Source organism: Phyllobates terribilis, unplaced genomic scaffold, assembly GCF_046119375.1.
Source record: "Phyllobates terribilis strain yellow unplaced genomic scaffold, ASM4611937v1 Scaffold_3__8_contigs__length_932513732, whole genome shotgun sequence".
In the NCBI taxonomy this organism is placed as follows: Eukaryota; Metazoa; Chordata; class Amphibia; order Anura; family Dendrobatidae; genus Phyllobates; species Phyllobates terribilis.
The window spans coordinates 372374928-372396670 of record NW_027362763.1 but is presented as its reverse complement, the minus strand read 5'-3'; the positions used below and the strand labels follow the sequence as shown (position 1 = coordinate 372396670).

Genomic DNA, 21743 nt, shown 5'->3' with positions numbered 1-21743 from the left:
TGTATTAGTTTTCTATACTAATACTCCCCCCTCCCCTCCCCCAGCCTCCCTCATATGCTGTGTTCTGCTCACAGATACCGGGGACTGCTCCTTTGGGGCCTCAGACCTAGATGTATCCGTCATGGTGTAGCTTAATTCTGGGATTTTTCCCCCCTTAACGGACCCCAGGTAGCTTTTATCCTACCTTGGTCCTCATGTCTCCAAAACCGCCTTGCGTCCCAGCCTGGAACGCACGCCGGGACCGGAAGAGGATGGTCCGAACTCCCAGGTGACATCACCGGAAGTGACCTTAACTTTCGCCGGCCGCTCTCTGCATATGAGCGGCATCCCCGGCAGGCGCGAGCCGAGAGCCCCCACTCTGGGGGAAGCGGCTCGAGACCCCAGGAGCTCCTCCGCTTGACTGGGACATGGCTGAGTTACCCCCCTTGGGGGGTGTCGGCCACCGGACTTCCTGACAGGGGAAGGAGAGGCCGGAACCCCCCGATCCTCCAGGGCCCAATAAGTCTTCCTGCTTTCTGGTCTTCTCTCACACACCTGTCCTTTACAGGGACAGAAAAAACACTGAGGAGAGGGTGTTGTGAGGGGGCTTTCAACCTCTCGCATTTCCTGTCCCTGTAAAGAATAGGAAGGACAACCTCCATAGTGCCGTCAGGATGGACGTAATGGAAAAAATGTTTATAAATTGCTATATCGAGAGCTGTAAAGTTATTTTTCCCTCTAGTCTTTTGTGCGATGAGAGTTTCAGATATACCAGTTTTCTCTACATACGACCTTTTGATGGAGTTTTTTGTTTTGTTTTTCACTTTTTGTGCAGTGGAATGAAAAAAATATTTTTTTTTGCCGTGATTTTTATTTAAGGACACAATACCAAAAATATGCACATTTATTGGCAAAAACAGTTTTCTGTATTTTTTTTTTTCAGTTTAATTTTACTTGGTCTTTATGAGACTTGCACATTTTAGTGTTTGATTACTAGTCTAATACCCTGTGTTAGACTCGCGCCCGGACTGACTGGCGTGAGCGTGATTAGTGATCCCACTGTACCATGAACCGAGGAGTGCCTGGAGGGGCGTAACTAAGTATCTACCCGATCTGGCCAAGGTCACACGGCGGCTAACGACTCCGTGAACCAAGGATGAACCGAGCAGAGGGACCAGGTGCGACTCCAGGTCAGACCCCGGCCACAGCTGTTGACCCACACCGAGGAATGCAGGAACTGGCAGGTTAGGCTGGCATACAGACAGGTTGGTATTGGCAGGCACAGCAGGTATGCAGACAGATGGATACTGGTAAGCACGGCTGGTATGCAGACAGGTGGGCGCTGGCAAGCACAGCTGGTATGCAGACAAGGGGGGGTACTAGCAGGTTGGAGCGCAGGCAGGATAGGGTCCAGTACAGACTGGGATTCAGGAACAGAACCGCAGATGCGGTAGACAGGCAGAGCAGAACCGCCGGAGCGGTGAACAAGGCAGAGCAGGGAGGAACTGCCGGAGCGGTGAACAAGGCAGAGCAGGGAGGAACTGCCGGAGCGGTGAGCAAGGCAGAGCAGGAAGGAACTGCCAGAGCGGTGAGCAAGGCAGAGCAGGAAGGAGCTGCCAGAGCGGTGAGCAAGGCAGAGCAGGAAGGAACCGCCGGAGCGGTGAGCAAGGCAGAGCAGGAAGGAACCGCCGGAGCGGTGAGCAAGGCAGAGCAGGAAGGAACCGCCGGAGCGGTGAGCAAGGCAGAGCAGGAAGGAACCGTCGGAGCAGTGAGCAAGGCAGAGCAGGGAGGAACCGCCGGAGCAGTGAGTAAGGCAGAGCAGGGAGGAACCGCCGGAGCGGTGAGCAAGGCAGAGCAGGGAGGAACCGCCAAAGCGGTGGGCAAGACAGAGCGGAGCGAAACCGCAAGTGCGGTGGACAAGGCAGAGAGGACAGGGCTCTGTTCACACTGAACAGACTGGAAGGGACAAGCAGAACCAGATACACACAAGGTACTTGCAATGAAGTAGCGAGTGGACTCCAAACTCACAAACAGAAGTACAAAGACAACGAGTAGGAGTTAGGTGCAGGTTCAGATACTGCAGGAAAAGGGAAGGTACGGACATAGAGACAAACAGATAACAGGCTAGGATGCAGTTCAGACAGGAACTGCTACTGCAAGGAGATACAAGAACAGGCCTGGGTATACAGCCCCCAGAGGCGGAAACAGACTTGAAGTCACAGGTAACAGGTCTGGGAATGCGGCCCCCAGAGTGGCGGAACAGACTAGAAGTCAGAGATAACAGGACAGGACCTGGCAATTCAGTAGCAAGGACTAACTGAGTGAAGGTGTTGCTCAGGCACCTCCTACAGGGTGGAGGGGGTTTAAATATCCAGTGACTCACAGCAATAGGCTGGAGACGCATAAGGGGTGCGCCCACAGCAGCTATAAGAATCAGGAAGTAACCGGGCCGCCGCCCTAAGCAGTCAGTCAAGGAGCATGCACACAGCATGAACTGGAGCAGGAATAGCAGACTGGACAGACAGGTAAGATTGCGGTCTTGCATAGTGGGAGGTGGTGCACTATGCAAGCACACCGCCAGGGATGTTACACCCTGCAATATTGATGCATTGCAGAGTATTAAACCTGCCAGCTATACACTGACAAGAGGCCTGTTAGGTCCTGCCATAAGCAAGGTCTAACAGGCCACCTGGAAATCATTCTTTGACCTCCAGATGCCCGACAACCATCGGTTTCCTGCAGCAGTGTCATGGGGGTGGGATGGGCCCTTTCTCTCTTACAACCTTCTAAATGCCACGATCGCTCTTGATTGTGGCATTAAGAGGGTTTAACAGCCACAAACTGTGCCAGCAACGTCCCTGGCTGTCTAAATACCAGAATCGCAGTTTTGGATATTTTTTTTTTCAATGCACCCCCCCCCCCCCAAAAAAAAAATGCAATAAAAAGCAATTGTATGGAGCCCAAAATGATTTAACTAAATAACTAAAAACATCAGTTGAACAAGCAAAAAAAAATAAAAATTTAATTAAAGCCCTCAAAACAGCTCCATCAATGGGAACAAAGTTTGACTGCAACAAACCGTTTTTTATTTTTACAAATATCCACATTTTTCTCAACACAAACATAAATAGACACTTTTTGTTTGGTCTTGCCGTAATCATAATGACCTAAAGAATCAAGCGGTCAAGTCATTTTTACAGCACAACGAATATCATAAAATCAAAATATAAATACGGTAAATGAAAATCAAAGGCAAAATTGCTTTTTGTTGTTTTTTTTTCACTTTACTGCACTTGGACATTTTTTTACCCTGTTTTTCAGTACAATGAATCATTCAAAATTATAAACTGTCCTGCAAAAAAACAAGCCATTTGGCTATGTCAACAGGAAAAAAGAAAAAAAAAAGGTATGGCTATTGAAGGGGGAGTGGTTGGGGGGGGCGCAAAAGAGCAAAAATAATAAACTGTCTACTGCGGAAAGGGCGAAAGCAAAAGAGGCAACGCAAATCACAAGCAATGGTGGGGGGAGGGGTAAAATATTGTACAAGGACATTTCTAATTATTTTATCAATAATCGTAACTTCTGGATTGCTCCAAGGTCTTGCAGACTCAAAATAAAACAGCCAGACACTCAATTTCACATACAATCAATAACTTTACAAAACATATTGTGTTTTATTGTATAAGACCAAAGAATTAAAAACACTAAAATGAAGAAAGATAATAAGGGAGGTATCAATGAGTATTTCACAGAACTAATGATAGCAGTTGAACAGTAAATTCAACTGTACTAGTGATTGTCCATTCTGAAACATGAAAAAAAAGTAAAATTAGAGCTAATCTTTGTATGTTGTTTTACAGTATATATTTTTATATTCTTGTGGCACATGGTTTCAAAAGGTGCCTTCTACAGCTGTGGCCACAAGAATTGTACGTCAGCACCATAGAAACATCTGACTATGGGCTCCGGCGGACGATCGTATAAGTTGGACATGTGCCGTCTGATTTTTAATCGGAGAACACACTGACCCGTGTTATTTAATAGTGTTGTGCAAATGTACGACTCTTCTCAGTCCAAGTGTCCGTGAGAAGGAAAATAATAATAATTCAAAAACCCCATAACATGCACTACTTTCTTCCAAGTCTCAGATGAGACTCATCCATTCAATTCTATGAGTGCATTAAAAAAAAAAAACAGATCTCACACGAAACATCAGAGTGGTATCTGACACATTTCTATTAGAAACCTGGAACACTGCATTTGCTCATGTACATTTTGTAATGTAGTTGTATGAACACGGAACGCAAACATGTCACACGGACATACGGGTGAAAATCGGATGCAAATTAGAAAATAAATCTTTTCATATGTTCGTCTGCAGCCGCCCTAATAACACTGAAGCAGCAAACCCTGTAAAAAACAAAATTTGTGTCAGTCTCAAACCCTGGCCATAACTGTACTTTGCCGCATATCTTATTACCCCCTTCACTGATTTTTAAAGATTGCACATTGAAAAAGTAAGGCAGTCTTTCTATTGCATATGCTAAGTTTATATTAAGATTTTTTTTTAGGTTAAAATCTAATTTTATGCAAGTATAAGACTTGGTGAAGCCGTGGCCAATGAAAATAAAAATTCCCCACATATGAAAGTCATCTGTCCATTTTTTTTTTATTTAACGGCATAAATTGAAAGAGTTATCCAGTTAAGTAATAACATATACTTAAAAGTTTGACACCCCACACCCTCACCGATCAGCCCTTATTAGCTCCAGGCGGATGTTAACAGTGAATGGAGCTAAACATCACATCTTTGTTAACTATGCAGCAGCCGCTGTACAAAACTGCACAGCTGTTCCCATGCTCTTAAATAGGAGCTGATCTGCAGTACTAGGGAGCGGTTTCTGCACATTGAACACAGCTCTCCTGTTACACATCATACAATGTTTACATCCAGCAAAATGCAGAGTTACTACCTGATCAGTGGGGGTGCTGGGTAGGTCATCAAATACACACCCAAGACAATCCCTTTAACAACCTGTAACATACATTTTTGTCACAGATCATGTGAGGGATGTATACAACAGGATCAGGAGCTGAACTCTTACTATACTGGGCAGATTCTGGATGTGGTAAACAGCCAGCATCTGGCTCTAAGAGCAGAGACCTCCAATCACTGCTCTTTAACTATTTAAATGCCACTGTCAATCACTGACTGTGATGCTGGGATGCTGATGGGTTATCATGGCAGCCAGGGACCTGCTAAAGGGACCTGACAATTATGTGAATCCAGCAATGCATGAATGCTTCTTTCAAGTTTTGTAAAGTTAAAGGGGTATTCCAATCTCCAAGATCCTATCCCAATATGTAGTAGGTGCAATAATATTAGCAAATACCTTCAATTAGAAATGTAGCATAATTCTTCCGATTCGCTTTGCTGCTTACCCCATATACAGGGCATTGTAGTAGCTTAGGTATCCATGGTAGCGACAACTAACTGTCACTATAAGAGTAGTCTTAACCATGGATATCTAAGCTACTGCAATGCCCTGCACATGGGGTAAGTGACATAGTAAATCATAAAAACTATAATACATTTATAATTGGAGGTATTATAATTCCACCTTCTATATATTGGGATGGGATCTTGGAGATGGGACTACTACTTTTAACTTGAAACTGGACAAATAAAATCTATTAAGACCTCATTCAGATATCAGTGATTTTTCTTGTACGAAAAAAATGGTTCGGCTTCCATCAGTTTGTTAGTTTTTACCATCACTGATTTTCTTATATCTAAAAAAATATGTATAAATTGCAAAGTTGCTCCTACCCATTGCAATGTTAAACAGGCGTAACACAGAAAAATTAACAATGTTTAAGTGATATTTTGCAGATACAGTCCACAAAAGAAATCACGAAGAAGTTAACAGTACTACTGACAATAATGGGTACATGTTCCATATTTAAAAAAAAAAAAAAACACAAACATTTAGGTGACTGAAGCCTAAGACTACAGATTACAAAGCTCACGTACTTGGCGGAAATAGTTTCATTTGTTTTCCATCATCATTGCCAGTTGTCGGATGCAAGATCTCTTGACCACCAGGGACATCCTGCATTTTTTGACACGTGGCCGGTGATCCTGTGGTCGTCTGTATCTGATTCCCATTTTCAGTGACATCAGATTTCTTTATACAGACACTTGTTTCAGGCCTACCAGCAACTGGAGACTCCTTTCTTGTTGAAGCTGCGCATTTTTTGGAATGTTGTAAAGGGCTTGAATCTGAATGAGATACTGAATGTATGGTTCTCCTCTTTTTCGTTGTGTAGGTTTCCTGAAAGGAATTGCCCAAGGATCTTCTTCGCTTGCTTTTGTCTTTATCATTTAACGCAAGTGGAGGGGGGCTGGGTGACTTTCTTGATTCCTTAGTCAGTGAAAATGGACTCAATTTGTTTTGACGGGTATTTACATCTAAGGAAGTAAAATAATCTTCAAAACTAGGAAAAGCCTCATCAGAGTCTGTATTACATGATGATAAATGCGATTTTGCTTCCACCTTAACAGCTTTATTTTTGCCATAAGGAAATGAAACGGCAGGTTTCAGGCTGCTGTGACGTGCTGCTTTCTTGGACCGATTCTTCTCTTCACACAATGCAGTAAGTCTATTGGCCATAGATGAATACTCCGACATTCTGTCCTTTTCAGGAGAGGTATTGCAAAAAACATCACTTTCACTGTCAGTCGTGGCATGTGCAGCATCCACTTTTCTATTGCACTTTTGATTCCTAGGTGAAGTTTGTTTAGAAAAGTTTCTAGTTTCCCCTTTTTCAGCATCAAAACTGAGATGTGAAATAGCTCGACTTCCCGCAGCTGTAAAATCCAGATCCGGATCATTTATGGTAAGGAGTGCTGCACCGCCATTTGTACCGTCTGCAAGTTTGAACAGATTTGTTTTCCAGCTCTTGGCTCGAGTTCCTGATCGCCTCTTCACTCTTTCAGGACTAGATTTAACTTCCTTGGGTTTTTGAGGTGTTAATAAACCTGATCCTGAAGCTGTTGAATTGACTGTGTCTTTGGTAGCGACATGGATTTTATTATTGATTGGAGTGCTAGGAACATTGTCTTCCTTCAAGACACTTTGGAAAAGTTCCTCATAGCTAGTGTCAAGCAAGCTGCGGTCATTCACTAAAATAAAACAGAAAAAAATGGCAATTAATAGTTTTAGAAAAAGGCTTAAAAAACAAAAACTCTTTATTGAAAATAATTTCAAATAAAACACATTTTATACATTGTTAGATTGTCTCTCAATTACTCACCACACTCGGATAAGATAAGAAAAACAATTATATGTACTATAAACTATACTATAAATCCCAATTACTTAGTGTAATATGTAATAGAGGTTAATAAATCCCAGTAGTTGGCAATGCATCTAAAAACAGTGCCAATTTGGATTTTGTAATAAAGGGGTTGTTCACTACTAGAAAAACCCCTTCTCGATCTGAATGTTTGCCCCCGTGAAAATAAAAACACGTATACTCACCGCCGTCGGCATTCCAGTGGTGTCCAGGGCTGTGGAGTCGGTAAGCCAAACCTCCGACTCCTCAATTTCCATGACTCCGACTCCCTCATACATGGCTCAGGTTGAAGTGATTTACTGTAGCACAGATTCATCTCAGCTAAAAGTCTAGACCCTTAGATCAGGACAGACATTTATAGGACATTTCATAACTTTCCCAAATTCTTATGAAAAAATATTCCCCACAAACTGCATTGAACTAACTACTGTACCCAATTTATTATATATTTTAGGAGTCGGTCCATTTTATACCGACTCCACCAAAATGGGCTCCGACTCCACAGCCCTGGTGGTGTCGGCACTCCTGTTCCCGGGGCTCATGTGTGGTTGTTATGACACTTGAGCCCTTTGGCGTCACTGTCCCCGCCTTCGAGCATATGCATAATCAAGAGAAAGTGAGAGCTGCAGCTGGCCGCTCACTTTCTCTTCATTACTTACACATCCAAAAGCAAAGACAGTGATGCCAAAGGGCTCAAGTGTCATAACAACCACACATGAGCCCCGGGAACAGGAGTGCCGACACCACTGGAATGACGCCTGCATCGGGGCTAATATAAGTTTTTATTTTCATGGGGGAAAACATTCAGATCGAGAAGGGGTTGTCCTAGTAGTGAACAATCCCTTTAATTTAAGAATATAAATCATTTTACCTAAGCAATATGTCAGTTTTTTGCTCTGGGAATAGTCAGACATACATAGGATTTCTTAAAAAATAATAATATCGAGTGGCAGGATGTACTAGTTTCTTCCATAAATCAGATGAGACTCACCCATTCAAGTCTATGGGTGCGCGAAAGAAAGAAAAGCCATACGGAGCCACAGTACAGCATCAGTATTTTACAAATACATTGCAAATTTGTAACATAGAAAATGGTAAATGGTCTTGTAAAAGATTAATTAATTAAGGATGACAAGTGAGAAAAAAAAAATCGTCCGAGCTTTCTGGATGAAACTTTGAACGATTTTTATACACTCACGTGAACCTACCCTTAAGGTTATTAAATTCATACCTTTGTTGCAAAAAGAAAGTACCGCATTTTTTAGAAATCTCTTGCACAATTTTTTTTGCTAATGAGCCGCAAAAGCAGAAGGGTTGGCAATGCACTCACAGATCTCCTGCCTCTCTCCTTCGCTACCTGTCGCTGGGCTCTGGTCTTGTGTGAGTGACTTCTTCCTCATCAGAGATCTCACACAGGCGCCATAATTATCTGGAGCGATAGTCCAGCTCTCGCAATGTCATCAGGTCATTATTGTGCATGAACCACTCCATATAATGAGAGCGCCTGTGTAAGATCTCAGGGGGAGAAGCAAAAGGGCTGCAAGTGCACTGCCAGCCCCGCTACACTTGCAGCTCATTAGCATAAAAAAATTGTGCAAGGGATTTTGAAAAAATGTTGAAATCATTTTATTCAACAAAGGTATGAATTTAATCCCCTTCACCACTACTTTGCTAAGATGCCAATAGTTTGGGGTTAAAAAAATCTGCCATCAGGTTCACTTTTAGCAAGATCATTTCGGTATCGACATCCATCAGTCCAGCACAGTCCCCCTTTGTCACCTGCCATTTCATATCATTATCTTGATAATGTCACCTTATTTGCTACTTATGGTTAAAAGACTAGCATTGTGACAAATTACTATTTGCTGGAAGACATTAAAATATTTTCAGCGTTGTAAAGAGAGTGACAATTTTTGGCTGTTCCCAATTACAATACAGCTATATGATCTCACGAGTTGTTTTTTAGTTTATAATGACCATTACTAAAACTGTAATTTTCAGTTACTAATCTGGTCTGCCACCTCAATTAGCAATCACAGTGATGGGAAATAGAGCATTTTCAGTTCCTCAAACCTGCAGATGGGGAATAATAAAGAGTATTTTGCGATTATTTTGGGAAGGCTAAAAATATCATAAGTTGCAATATTCACTGTTTTAGTGATTGCAAGGGTGATGGCGTGTGGGAGAGGGCCCAGGAGCTGAGCTCTCTCCAAATGTGTCTGATACCGGTTAAACTAAATAGCTGGCATCTGTCTCTAAGAGCGCATCTCCAGCCACGGCTGTTAGCCATTTAAACACCGCTGTCAATCTCTTGAAAGTGGCATTTACGGTAAATAGTACACAAGCTACAACGGCTTCCATCTGCGCTCTGTGACGGAACTGCAGGGCATCCTTGGGTTACTATGTCAGCCAGGGACCAGCTGAAGGACCTTGTTGCCACCATCTTGGTACCCCCCTAAAAGCTTAGCTATAAAAAGTTGCAAAGGAGGCCATGATTTAAACTCTATAACCAAAATACTGTGGTATTGCAGTATATACTATAAGTGATTGGAAGATCACAGGTTCAAGTTTACTTCAGGAGTAAAATTAGAAGAAAAAAAAAAAAAAAAAGCCAGACAATGTTTTGAACTGAGGATTGGGGGAGGTTCTGCCTACTATGCAGAGGACCACTAAAACGTTTTTAAAGGGCATTTGATTAGGCATTTTATTATTTTGACATACCGTGTGGAGAGTTTGTCAAGATGGTAGGACTATTTCCAAGTGATGGTTTATAAGATGAAGAATCAAATATTTGTGACATCTGAGAAGCTGAAAAAAAAAGTTTATTCTTCTATTAATATACAAAGGTCACAATAGATATAGCTACTTTAGGGCTAAAAACAGCAACTGACAACTGCAAACAAGACTGAGCAGTACAAGAGGAGAGGACGAGACAACCAATTAGACAGTGTGGCCTCACTTATTACACCCAGTAAATCAGATTTTGGAGATTTCTTAATCTGCTTAAAAGGGAATCGGTCACCAGGTTTTGTTACCTAATCTGAGAGCAGAATAATGTAGGGGCAGAGGAGTTGCTATATTCAGTAAAAATAGTGATGAATTACTGCTCCAAACAAAAAAAAAAGTAAAATTTTTTCTAACCTTTCGTAATGAACACATAGCTTAGTATTGTGGGGCCTATATTGCTGTAAAACTGCCACTGGATGTAAGTGATCTCAAACTTATTTTTAAAGAGAACCTGTCGCTTGCTGTCAATATGTAATTTTTCCCTGTATATGGCTCTAGTCTTATTACACTGCTAAATTCCGGAGAAAAGCGCATTTACATTAGGTAAAAATTACACATTGATGGGAAGTGACAGGTCATTTTAAAGAACCAGCATTTTTCCTACCTGTAGGAGATAGATTTTCCCTTTTATCCTTCATCTCTTGTATTCTTTTTTCCATGGCATTGAAGCGATCTTCAACCACTGCTTTTGGGCTGTACAATAGTGTCCCATCATCGTCAAATAATAAAATAGGGATATCTGAAGGAAGAGAAAATTCTATAAGAAAGCACATCAGAACTATCACCTTATATGCCAACAGAGTCAAATTCTTTAACCCCTTTGTGACCAGGCAATTTTTCATTTTCTTTTGAGCTTGTTGTTTCTCCTCTTTTTTCCCCAGAGCCATAACCCTTTAATCTTTCAGTTGACATTGCCAAGTGAGGGCTTATTTTTTGTGGGATGTGTTATGGTTTTGAATGATACAATTCATTATATGACGTACTTTAAAATGAGCAGAAAATTTCTAAGTGTGATGAAATGGCAAAATAAGCACTAAGATTCCACAATCATTTTTTGGGTGGTGGGATTGTTTTTACAGTGTTCACTGTGAGGTAAAAATAACCTGGCAACATGATTTGTCAGGTCAGTATGATTACAATGCTACTAAACAGGTGTAGTTTATTTTTCCTTAAACAGGGAATCTGGCGATTCATGCTGCTCAAACATTAGGCAGCATGAGTCGCAACCTGGCTGCACAATTGCAGGCAAGTATATTATTCTCAGAAACTCTCTCATTTCAGATAACATATACTTTGAAGAGCCAGACAGGGAACATAACCAGAGATTAGTCTGTCACCGCTGCAGGTGATTGACAGGTCTCTCAGTCACCTGCAGCAGTGCTGGGAAGAGCTGGCGGGGACTTTGCCAGACTAGTCTTGTCTCCTGCCATGCTCCTTTGAAGTATGTTTTCTCTGAAACATCGGAGCGTTTCAGAGAAGACTATGCCTGGCTAGAATCGTACAATCAGGCTCTGATTCTTTCTGCCTGAGCAACCCGCATAAATCGCACAACAGGTTCCCTTTAAGTTGTGATAAATAAAAAAGGGTTTGTGTTTGTGTCATTTTCTGAGACTCGTAACTTGTATTTTTCCATTGATAGAACAGTGTTAGAGGGTGTGTTTCTTTGTGTGGCAAGATTACATTTTATTGATACCAATTTGAGGTACAAACAATATTTAGATTTTTTTTTTTTTTTTTTTGGAAGGTACGGCAATAAAAAAAAAAAAAAATCTGCAATTCTGGCATTTTGCTTCCCCTTCTCTTCAAGGCGTTTATTGTAGGAGTTAGAGAGGTGGTCCACGACATAGCTGACCCCTCAGTCCGCATTACGTGACCCCGGTCGCAGCTGCCGTTGAAGTCACGTCAACTTCCGGGCTTCCTTGTTTCACCCAAGCGTGACCCAGTCACACGCACCCCCGATTGACTGGGCTGTGGGTGGCATTTCACCGCACGTCAAAGCCAAGTATCCAGCTTGCATTTTCCCACTCTCCTCTGGTTTCATAGCCGCAAGCGCGCTCTGGATAATGGGCTGTGACGTGCGGTGAAATGCCACCCACAGCCCAGTCAATCAGGGGGGTGCGTGCGACTGGGTAAACGCTTGGGTGAAACAAGGAAGCCCGGAAGTTGACGTGACATCAGCGGACTGAGTGAGCAGCAATAGCGCCTCTCACAGAAACATATGGCGGCAGAAGGTATTTACAATACTTATAAGGTGTAAATCGATGAAGAGAAAAGGAAGGTACATCCAGCACTGGGTCCTTCAGTACAGGACGTGTATATAGTTTGTCTAGTTTTAGTTGAGCATGTATGCAATGACTAAGGATGTAACCGTCTGAAATGCGTATGCCATTACTCTATGTCTGGAGTTTTTATGGATTTGCAATAAAGAAGAATTTTTTATGAGGATCGGGTGCTGGATGTACCTTCCTTTTCTCTTTATTGTTCCTTGCTATACTATAAGACCGTCCGTGCAGAGGAGATCCTCAGTCCGTGGGTGAGCTGAATACCAGGTTACCGCAAGGTTTCCTATGACTTTTGTGTAAATCAATGGGCGCATTATACAATGTAGCGGACCACCTCTTTAATTTTATATTTTTGTAGATCGGACGAACCGGTCACCTGAAAAAAAAAAAAACACTATTAACCTGTAGATATGAGGTTAATCTGCAGGTTAATAGCGCTGTGAACCTGCCCAGCGCTGCCACCGTGACTGAAACCCGAATATTGCCAGGGGGAATAAAGTGAACTTCCTCCCGGCTGCGTGGGTCGGCAGCCAGGCAGGTTCATAATGCTATTAACCTGCAGATTAACCCCATATCTGGTTAATAGCATTTATTGAGGTGACAGTCAAAAAACATGAGAAAAGACCATGTCTTGCAGGTACAAGCCATGCATACAAAAAAGTTGGTACTTTGCTGTGAAGTATGCGGTTTTCCCATGCTGCACACATGCTGCCCTAGGCTTCTTTCACACGTCCTGATATTTCTGATCCTGAAAAAAATAGTACCAGAGATAGTGTCTGTCTACCTGTGTGGCATACGTGTGGGTATACGTGTGGCACATCAGTATCACATGTACCGGTGCCTGACAATCAGCAGTACAGTTAGCGCTGTTCCCAAGCGCTGGGTGCTAAAGGAATCTCTCATCGTTGTCCCTTGCTTGCGCTGCGATCAGCGCCAACAAGGGACAATGATGAGAGTAGTAGTCTGCTCCCGATGTCTCCAAAACTTGTAAAAATAAGAATGTAATAAAAAAAAATCATTACACTTTGCTGGTTTGAAGCGACCGCACACGCTGAGGAGCAGAGGAGAATGACACGCTGCAGCAAGTGGGCCCGACCTGCGCTGAGCTCAGTGAGCGGCATTCAGTCACTCAGTGAGCTCAGCGCAGGTCAGAGGCCCGCTCGCTCCAGCGCGTCATTCTCCTCTGCTCCTCAGCATGTGCGGTCACCTCAAGCCAGGTGAGTATAATGATTTTTTTATTTTATTTTTACAGGTTTTGAAGACATTGGGAGCAGAATACTACTCTCAACATTTTACCCTGCTGGTGCTGATCGCGGTCCGTGGAAACACATTGACATGTGCGCAGACCCATTCATTTGAATGGGTCTACGTGTGTAAGTGTCTCCAGTAAGTGTGAAAACTGGCGCCACATGTACTGGAGGCACTGTCATGTGAAAGAGGCCTTGGTGGCCATACCATTAGGTCACAATTCATCAAATCTTTCAAGCCAAAATTCGATCGTAAAAGCTTTGATAAGTTTCAAATTTAGGCACAACTTGGAGTAAGGCTGTGTGCCCACGATGTGTTTTTTAAGCATTTCTGCAGCGGCAAAAACGCTGCAGAAATGCTTAAAAAACGCATGGTAGAAGGCCAGCCATGTTCCCCAATGATAATCCGCATGTGCTGTGCACATGGTGCGGAAATTTCCGCTGCGGGTTATCATTGCAGAAAAAAACGCAGCACTACCAATTATTTTGCGGAAGTGCCGCGTTTTTTCCGCCATTGAATTGCATTGAAACACATGGATTACGCATCACTGCATCTGTAGATGCGAATCCAAGCGTTTCAATGTGTGGATGGTACCCGGGTCTGGAGGACAGGAGACTCTCCTCCGGACCCGGGTACCATAGAACCTGTAAAAAAAAAGAATAAAATAAATATTATATTTACCTTCTGATGGCCCCCGCTGTGCTCGTCTTCCCTTGCCGGCAGATCGCGGTGGACTGAAGGACCTGCGCTGACGTCATAGTCATGTGACGGCAGGTCCTTCAGTGTAGTGTACCGCGAGCTGCCGGCAAGCCAGGATGGAGCGAAGCAAGACTGCGGGGGCCATCAGAAGGTAAGTATATATTTATTTTTTACCATTCTTTTACGGTCACACTATATAAATCCATGCCGGTTGCATGGATTTATATAGTGTGACCAAGTTGACAAGCACTTTCCAAGTGATGCTAAAATTGCTTGGAAAGCGCTTGTCAACCCGCATGCGGAAATGCATGTGAAGAACGCTTCACATCCGCATGTCCCTGGCAGGAAAAACACATGTACAATCCGTATGCGTTTTTTCTGCCAGAGAGATGCAGAAACGCTCAGGAAAAAATCCTGAGCATTTCTGCATCGTGGGCACATAGCCTTACATCAAAATTTTACAACTTTTGATGTTTTCACGCCAGTCTCTCCCAGCTCTGCCAAAATGGAGTTGGGGAATTACGTCGCAGTTCATTTAATTCATGACGAGTTGTGGCATCCCCTACACCAGAAATCTCACTCCAGTCCCAGTCTCTTCAGTTTCATGAAGAAGCGTGAACCGCGTCTTGAATCAGGAGCGTCTGACTGCAGCATGGCCCCTCTTCATGAATTGGGCCCCGAGTATGTACTATGTACTTAAGGAAACCAGAGAAAAGCATTTGCAGACAAAAATGTAATTGAAGAAACAGGTTTTTATGTTGCCAATCCTTCCCATAATCATCTCCTTTGTAATCATGAAACCCCATTTGTTGAAGCAATACAACATAGGGGTGGATAAAACGCAAAACCTAGTAGCTACATTGATATCATGTCCTAAAATGGACAAAGTCAAACATCAGAATGATGTTAGTTTGAGGCTAAATACCCTGTCTGAGAACTGACTTTGAAAAGTGTAATACGAATAATAAAAAAAAAGTCACTGTTCGCTGATGGGACTTGAACCCAAAACTCTATGTCTAGAAGCCAGTGCACTTACCATTGAGCTATAAATTCAGTTAAAGAAATCTAGGAGTTCTATTTGGTTATGTGATTTTCAGAGCAAACCTGTCAAACTCATTGGGACTTTCACAAATACCCCCTCCAAGCCAAATTCAAATGATGTGTGATTTTGATGTGCGAGTCTGATATGTAACTTTCTTCAAACATCAGAATCAGAATCACAAAGACTTAGTCACCCTGAGTATTTTCATCAGACAAGAAAAGCTACTAGTCACTATCATTTGATCCTATGGTTGAATGGGTAAGGTTTCAGGTTCAAATCCCAGGAGCAGAAGAATTTTTTGTTTTTGTAAATTATGCTGTAAGAGTCACTTATTAAAGTCACTTATCAAAGTCAGATTTCAAAAATATGCGAGTTTGACAACTTACTGTGACACCTAACTTATTGTTTGCTTATTATATATTACTACATAAATAATCAACCTATAGTTTAATGGTAAGGCATCTGTGTAGCATATTTTTGGTTTGAAAGGAAAATAATAATAATAATTGTCATAATAAAAAAATGTTCACTGTTCGCTACTGGGACTTAAACCCAAAACCCCCCAAAAATTCCACTCTATGGGTCTAAAGCTTTACCACTCAGCCATAGCTTCTAGTGATGCTGGATGTTTGTCTTGGCTTATGAAATTAACCATGAAAATACTCAGGGTGTGTTAAAGTAATTGTGAATCTTATTCTGATGTGTGAGAAAAGTTAGATATCAAAGCCAAGCATCACTGAAGTGTGTGTACTAGCCAGCATCATTTTAAAAACAAAAGTTTATTTTTTCTGCACCTGGGATATGAACTCGGAACCTCCACTCCATGAGGAAAGAGAGTTACCAGTCTGCCATAAGCTCAAATGATGCTGGCTGATAGTATTTCCTGGTTTATGAGATTAACTATGCAAATACTCAATCCTGGTGTCTGGAAGCTCTTCTGATTTTGATTCTGATGTGTGAAGAAAGTCACATATCAGACTCACATATTAAAGTCAGTAGGTTATCTAGTGGCGCTGGTAACCAACTCGGTGTACCGGCAGTAGGTGGTACAGGGCACCAGACCTTGTATAGGAAAGTAATATCCATTGGTGTCCACCACGCTGGTGCACTAAGGCCGAAGAAAGTTAAAAAAGGAGGTAAAGTTGCATAAAATATTTATTTAAATTAATAGTTAGAAACTGTTTGTAGTACCAATTTTATGTGCAGATTTAAAAAAAAAAAAAAGGTATTTTTAGTTGGTTTTTCGGGTAGGTCCTGTAGGGAAGGGCGGAGATGCCAGGATACTGAGAGGTCCGGAGTAGGTGATGGGCTACCAGGGGTGGTTGGTGAGACCTAGAAAATAGGTTGGAATTAGGTAGGTCGAAGTTTGGAAAATTATTGGGAGGTGCTAGACATAGACAGCTAGGTACCATATAGTATTTGAGGTAGCTGTAGGAAGTGGTTTACATTATTAGGGTCCAATAGGGAATTGGTTCCTGTTTTATCGTACTCCTGCAGGGCAAACTAGAAGACAAAAATGTATGTCGGGTCAAAAGGGTCTGTATGCCCTATAGAACTGTATAGTTAAAAATAGTATAAGATAAACCTGATTATGTGGTCCAGATTCCTGTTTGTCAGAGCCGGGTGTTCAAGGTTTAGTATTGATGCTTATTGGAAGGTGAACCTAGTATACCCGCCTGTATTACACTCAAAGATTGAAAGCATAAGTGGCCACCTGTATGGGGTGGGTACCTGTTTAGAGGAAAAGAATAAGAGAAATGCTAATAAATAGCTAGGGGTATTGGGGAAGATAACCTGGGTCCAGGGTCTGGGATCTTCCTTTGGGAGCTGAGTGTTACATATCAAAGTCACATATCATTTGAATTTGGCTTGGAAAATGTCTATGTTAAAGTTCGGATTGCACTGGAAATAACATAACCAAGTAGAATTCCCACTTTTCTTTAATGAGTGTATAGCTCAATGGTAAGTGTTCTGACTGCTAGACACATGCTTTTGGGTTCAAGTCCCAGTAGCGAACAGTGAACTTTTCATCATCATCATCTTCCTTTCAAATCAAAACTATGTGTGACACAGATGCCTTACCATTAATCTATAAGTTCATTATTTGATTATTTAGGTAGTAATATATAATAAGCAAACAATAATTAGGTGTCAGAGTAAGTTGTCAAACTCGCATATCAAACTCACATGACTTTAACATCTGACTTTGACAGCATAATTTACAAAAAAAAAAGTTCTTCTGCTCCTGGGATTTGAACCCAAGAGCTCCACTCTCTGAACCTGAAACCTTACCATTCAGCCATAGGGTCAAGTGATAGTGACTGGTTGCTTTTCTTGTCTCATGAGATCAACCATGAAAATACTCAGGGTGACTCAAAGTCATTGTGATTCTGATGTTTGAAGAAAGTCACATATCAGACTCACATATCAAAATCACACATCATTTGAATTTTGCTTGGAGGAGGTATTTGTGAAAATCACAATGAGTTTCAGACAGGTTTGCACTGAAAATCACATAACCAAATAGAACGCCTAGATCTCTGGCTTCTAGACATAGAGTTTTGGGTTCAGGTCCCATCAGCGAACAGTGACTTGTGTTTTTTTTTTTTTTTTGTTTTTTGTTTTTTTTTTATTATTATTGTTAGTTGTAAAAGTCACTTGTCAAAATCAGTTCTCAGACAGGGTATTTAGCCTCAAACTGACATCATTCTGATGTTTGACTTTGATATCTGATCATGTCCTAATATGGACACTCTAACTAGCCAATGGGTCAAGGCTAATTTGAGAAGCAACTCACCGACAGAAGCTTTTTGTACATCAAGGTCCTTGCACATTTTATCAAATTTTCGTGCAAGCCATCTGTTGTTTTCTGGTGTTTTTTCAACAAAATCCTTGGGCTGCATACATTTTCTCTGTAGGAGTAGAAACATATTTTGGTAAATTTTCCAAGAAGGAAAAATCCATAATTTCCAATACTCATCAAGCACAAATGTAAGGGGACAATATAATGTCTAGAATTTAATTCAAAGCGAAAAGTGAATCCTGAAGAACATTTAGGCTATGTTCACACATTGCGTTTTTGCTGTATCTTTTTTCGCAGGCAAAACCTGCTCTCTTGGCAGTAAAGAAGCAGCTTCAAAAAAGCAGGTTTTGCTGAGTTTTCTGTGCGTTTTTGTTGTCTCTTGTGCATGCTGATAAAAGTTTAGAGCCCACCCCCTCCCTCAGCCCAAAAAAAAAAAAAAAAAAAGATTATGCAACTTTCATACGGTTTTTGCACCAAAAAACGCAGCAAAACCTGATACCTGTGTTTTTGCACTTGCCCATTGCTTTCTATGGGTGAAAAAAAGCTGAAAGAAGTGACATGCCGCAGTTTGCAAAAAAAGCAGTTTTCCAAATAAGTCAGGAGAAAAAACCCAACACATGTGCATGAGAATTGTGAAATCTCATCGCTTTTGCTGGTACTGTAAAATGCAGCTTAAAATTTGCATACAAAAACGCAGCAAAAATGCAACATGTGAACATAGCCTTATAACATTGACATAGTTTAGCACAACCACAGTTTCCAAGTATATAGTATCAACTGACAACCGGATTGCTAGCTTGTGAGGAACAAATACCCTATAAGGCAGAAGTATTATGACACTAAACCATCACACCTACACTACTGTTCAAAAGTTTGGGGTCACCCAGACAATTTTGTGTTTTCCATGAAAACTCATACTTTTATTTATCAAATGAGTTGCAAAATGAATAGAAAATATAGTCCAGACATTGACAAGGTTAGAAATAATGATTTTTATTCGAAAGAATAATTTTCTCTTTCAAACTTTGCTTTCGTCACAGAATGCTCCCTTTGCAGCAATTACTGCATTGCAGACCTTTGGCATTCTAGCTGTTAATTTGCTGAGGTAATCTTGAGAAATTTCCCCCCATGCTTCTTGAAGACCCTCCCACAAGTTGGATTGGCTTGATGGGCACTTTTTGCGTACCATACGGTCAAGCTGCTCCCACAACAGCTCAATGGAGTTGAGATCTGGTGACTGCGCTGGCCACTCCATTACAGATAGAATACCAGCTGCCTGCTTCTTCCCTAAATAGTTCATACATAATTTGGAGGTGTGCTTTGGGTCCTGTCCTGTTGTAGGATAAAATTGGCTCCAATCAAGCGCTGTCCACAGGGTATGGCATGGCGTTGCAAAATGGAGTGATAGCCTTCCTTATTCAAAATTCCATTTACCTTGTACAAATCTTCCACTTTACCAGCTCCAAAGCAACCCCAGACCATCACATTACCTTCACCATGCTTGATAGATGGTGTCAGGCACTCTTCCAGCATCTTTTCAGTTGTTCTGCGTCTCACAAATGTTCTTCTGTGTGATCCAAACACCTCAAACTTTGATTCGTCTGTCCATAAAACTTTTTTCCAATCTTCCTCTGTCCAATGTCTGTGTTCTTTTGCCCATATTAATCTTTTCCTTTTATTAGCCAGCCTCAGATATGGCTTTTTCTTTGCCACTTTGTCCTGAAGGCCAGCATCCCGGAGTCGCCTCTTCACTGTAGACGTTGACACTGGCGTTTTGCTTGTACTATTTAATGAAGCTGCCAGTTGAGGAGCTGTGAGGCGTCAATTTCTCAAACTAGAGACTCTAATGTACTTGTCTTGTTGCTCAGTTGTGCAGCGCGGCCTCCCACTTCTCTTTCTACTCTGGTTAGAGCCTGTTTGTGCTCTCCTCTGAAGGGAGTAGTACACACCGTTGTAGGAAATCTTCAGTTTCTTGGCAATTTCTCGCATGGAATAGCCTTCATTTCTAAGAACAAGAATAGACTGTCGAGTTTCACATGAAAGTTCTCTTTTTCTGGCCATTTTGAGAGTTTCATAGAACAAACAAATGTAATGCTCCAGATTCTCAACTAGCTCAAAGGAAGGTCAATTTTATAGCTTCTCAAATCAGCCAAACCGTTTTCCGCTGGGCTAACATACTTGTGCAAGGGTTTTCTAAACATCCATTAGCCTTTTTACACAGTTAGCAAACACAATGTACCATTAAAACACTGGAGTGGTGGTTGTTGGAAATGGGCCTCTATACACCTATGTAGATATTGCAATAAAACAATATGTTTGCAGCTAGAATAGTCATTTACCACATTAACAATGTATAGAGTGTTTTTCTGATTCATTTAATGTTAGCTTCATTGAAAAAAAATGTGCTTGTCTTTAAAAAATAATGAAATTTCTAAATGACCCCAAACTTTTGAACGGTAGTGTATAAAAATAAATATATATATATATACACACACATATATACAGTATATACATTATTTTTTATAGCAAATGACAGGTCCTCAAAAAAAAAAAAAAAAAAAAAAAAAAAAGCTTAGGTCCAGTGCTCTGGGAAGTCAACCTTCATGTACTGATGGTTACATAGTTAAAGTATAAAGTAGATCTATATTAAAATCTAGTTTCACCTACTTTTTTCTTGAGTAGAGGTAAGTCATCATTTGTATTTATTGCTGGGTACCCAGATTCCTCTACACGCACAGAAGTCTCCCGACATCTGTAAAAGATTTAGGTAAGACATTCACTTAAAAAAATACATCTAAATTAAGGAGTTAGTCAGCAGCTTGACACTCAAAACTGCTGACAGCGACAGATAGGAGACCTTCAGAGGTGTTTAGGGGCTGTGAGTGCATAGCATTCTGTTTTTTTTAGCACTATGTATTTACAAAAGCCATGAGCTTATTTTAATGGCACCATTTTGGGATGCATAGGATATGTAGAAAATGTTATTTTTAGTGTGGGGCATGGAAAGAAAAAAATAATAATTGTCCCTGTGTCATTAACTTTATTCTATGGATCACACAATCTCAGTTATACCAAATGTATATGATAAATAGATAAGATAGTAATATTTTTTTAGTGTGCAGGGATAAGTTGACTTTTTCATTCATACCATTTTGGGATTTATGTGATCACTTTTTTTTTTAGGGGGTGTAGGAGGGGGGGGGGGGGGCAGATGCATGAAACACATTATTTTTGGCATGGATCGGTGTTCATTCTGATTCTCAGATTCCACAGGAGCCCAGCTGTGTATGTCAGTCAGGCTCAGGCAGCTAATCAAGTGGATACAGAGTACCCATGTCTAATCAGCACGAGCTTTGATTTACCAGTGCTCATTACAGATATATGCATTATGGAGCCTTTAAGGGTTAAAATATATCTTTTGTGCTGTTATCCCCGCATGAATGCAAAAGTTGTGTGTTTTTCAGCCTTAAGTTCATTGAAGGCAACCCCAAAGGTTGAAGTGCTCCTGGCTCTTTGCAGAAAGATCTATGCAACCCATCCCCTC

At 41.4% G+C, this 21743-nt stretch overlaps 1 protein-coding gene across 1 annotated transcript in view; it reads right to left on the bottom strand.

Annotated features, from left to right (window-relative positions):
• MCPH1 (microcephalin 1) overlaps nucleotides 1-21743 on the bottom strand; it is a 373975-nt gene that overhangs the window by 338212 nt on the left and 14020 nt on the right. Inside the window, exons 4-8 of the mRNA XM_073675396.1 lie at nucleotides 20867-20951; nucleotides 18194-18308; nucleotides 10730-10864; nucleotides 10060-10146; nucleotides 6014-7165 (exon numbers count right to left, since the gene is read on the bottom strand). Of these exons, the coding sequence (XP_073531497.1) occupies nucleotides 6014-7165; nucleotides 10060-10146; nucleotides 10730-10864; nucleotides 18194-18308; nucleotides 20867-20951 (1574 nt within the window). The remainder of the gene's footprint in view (nucleotides 1-6013; nucleotides 7166-10059; nucleotides 10147-10729; nucleotides 10865-18193; nucleotides 18309-20866; nucleotides 20952-21743) is intronic.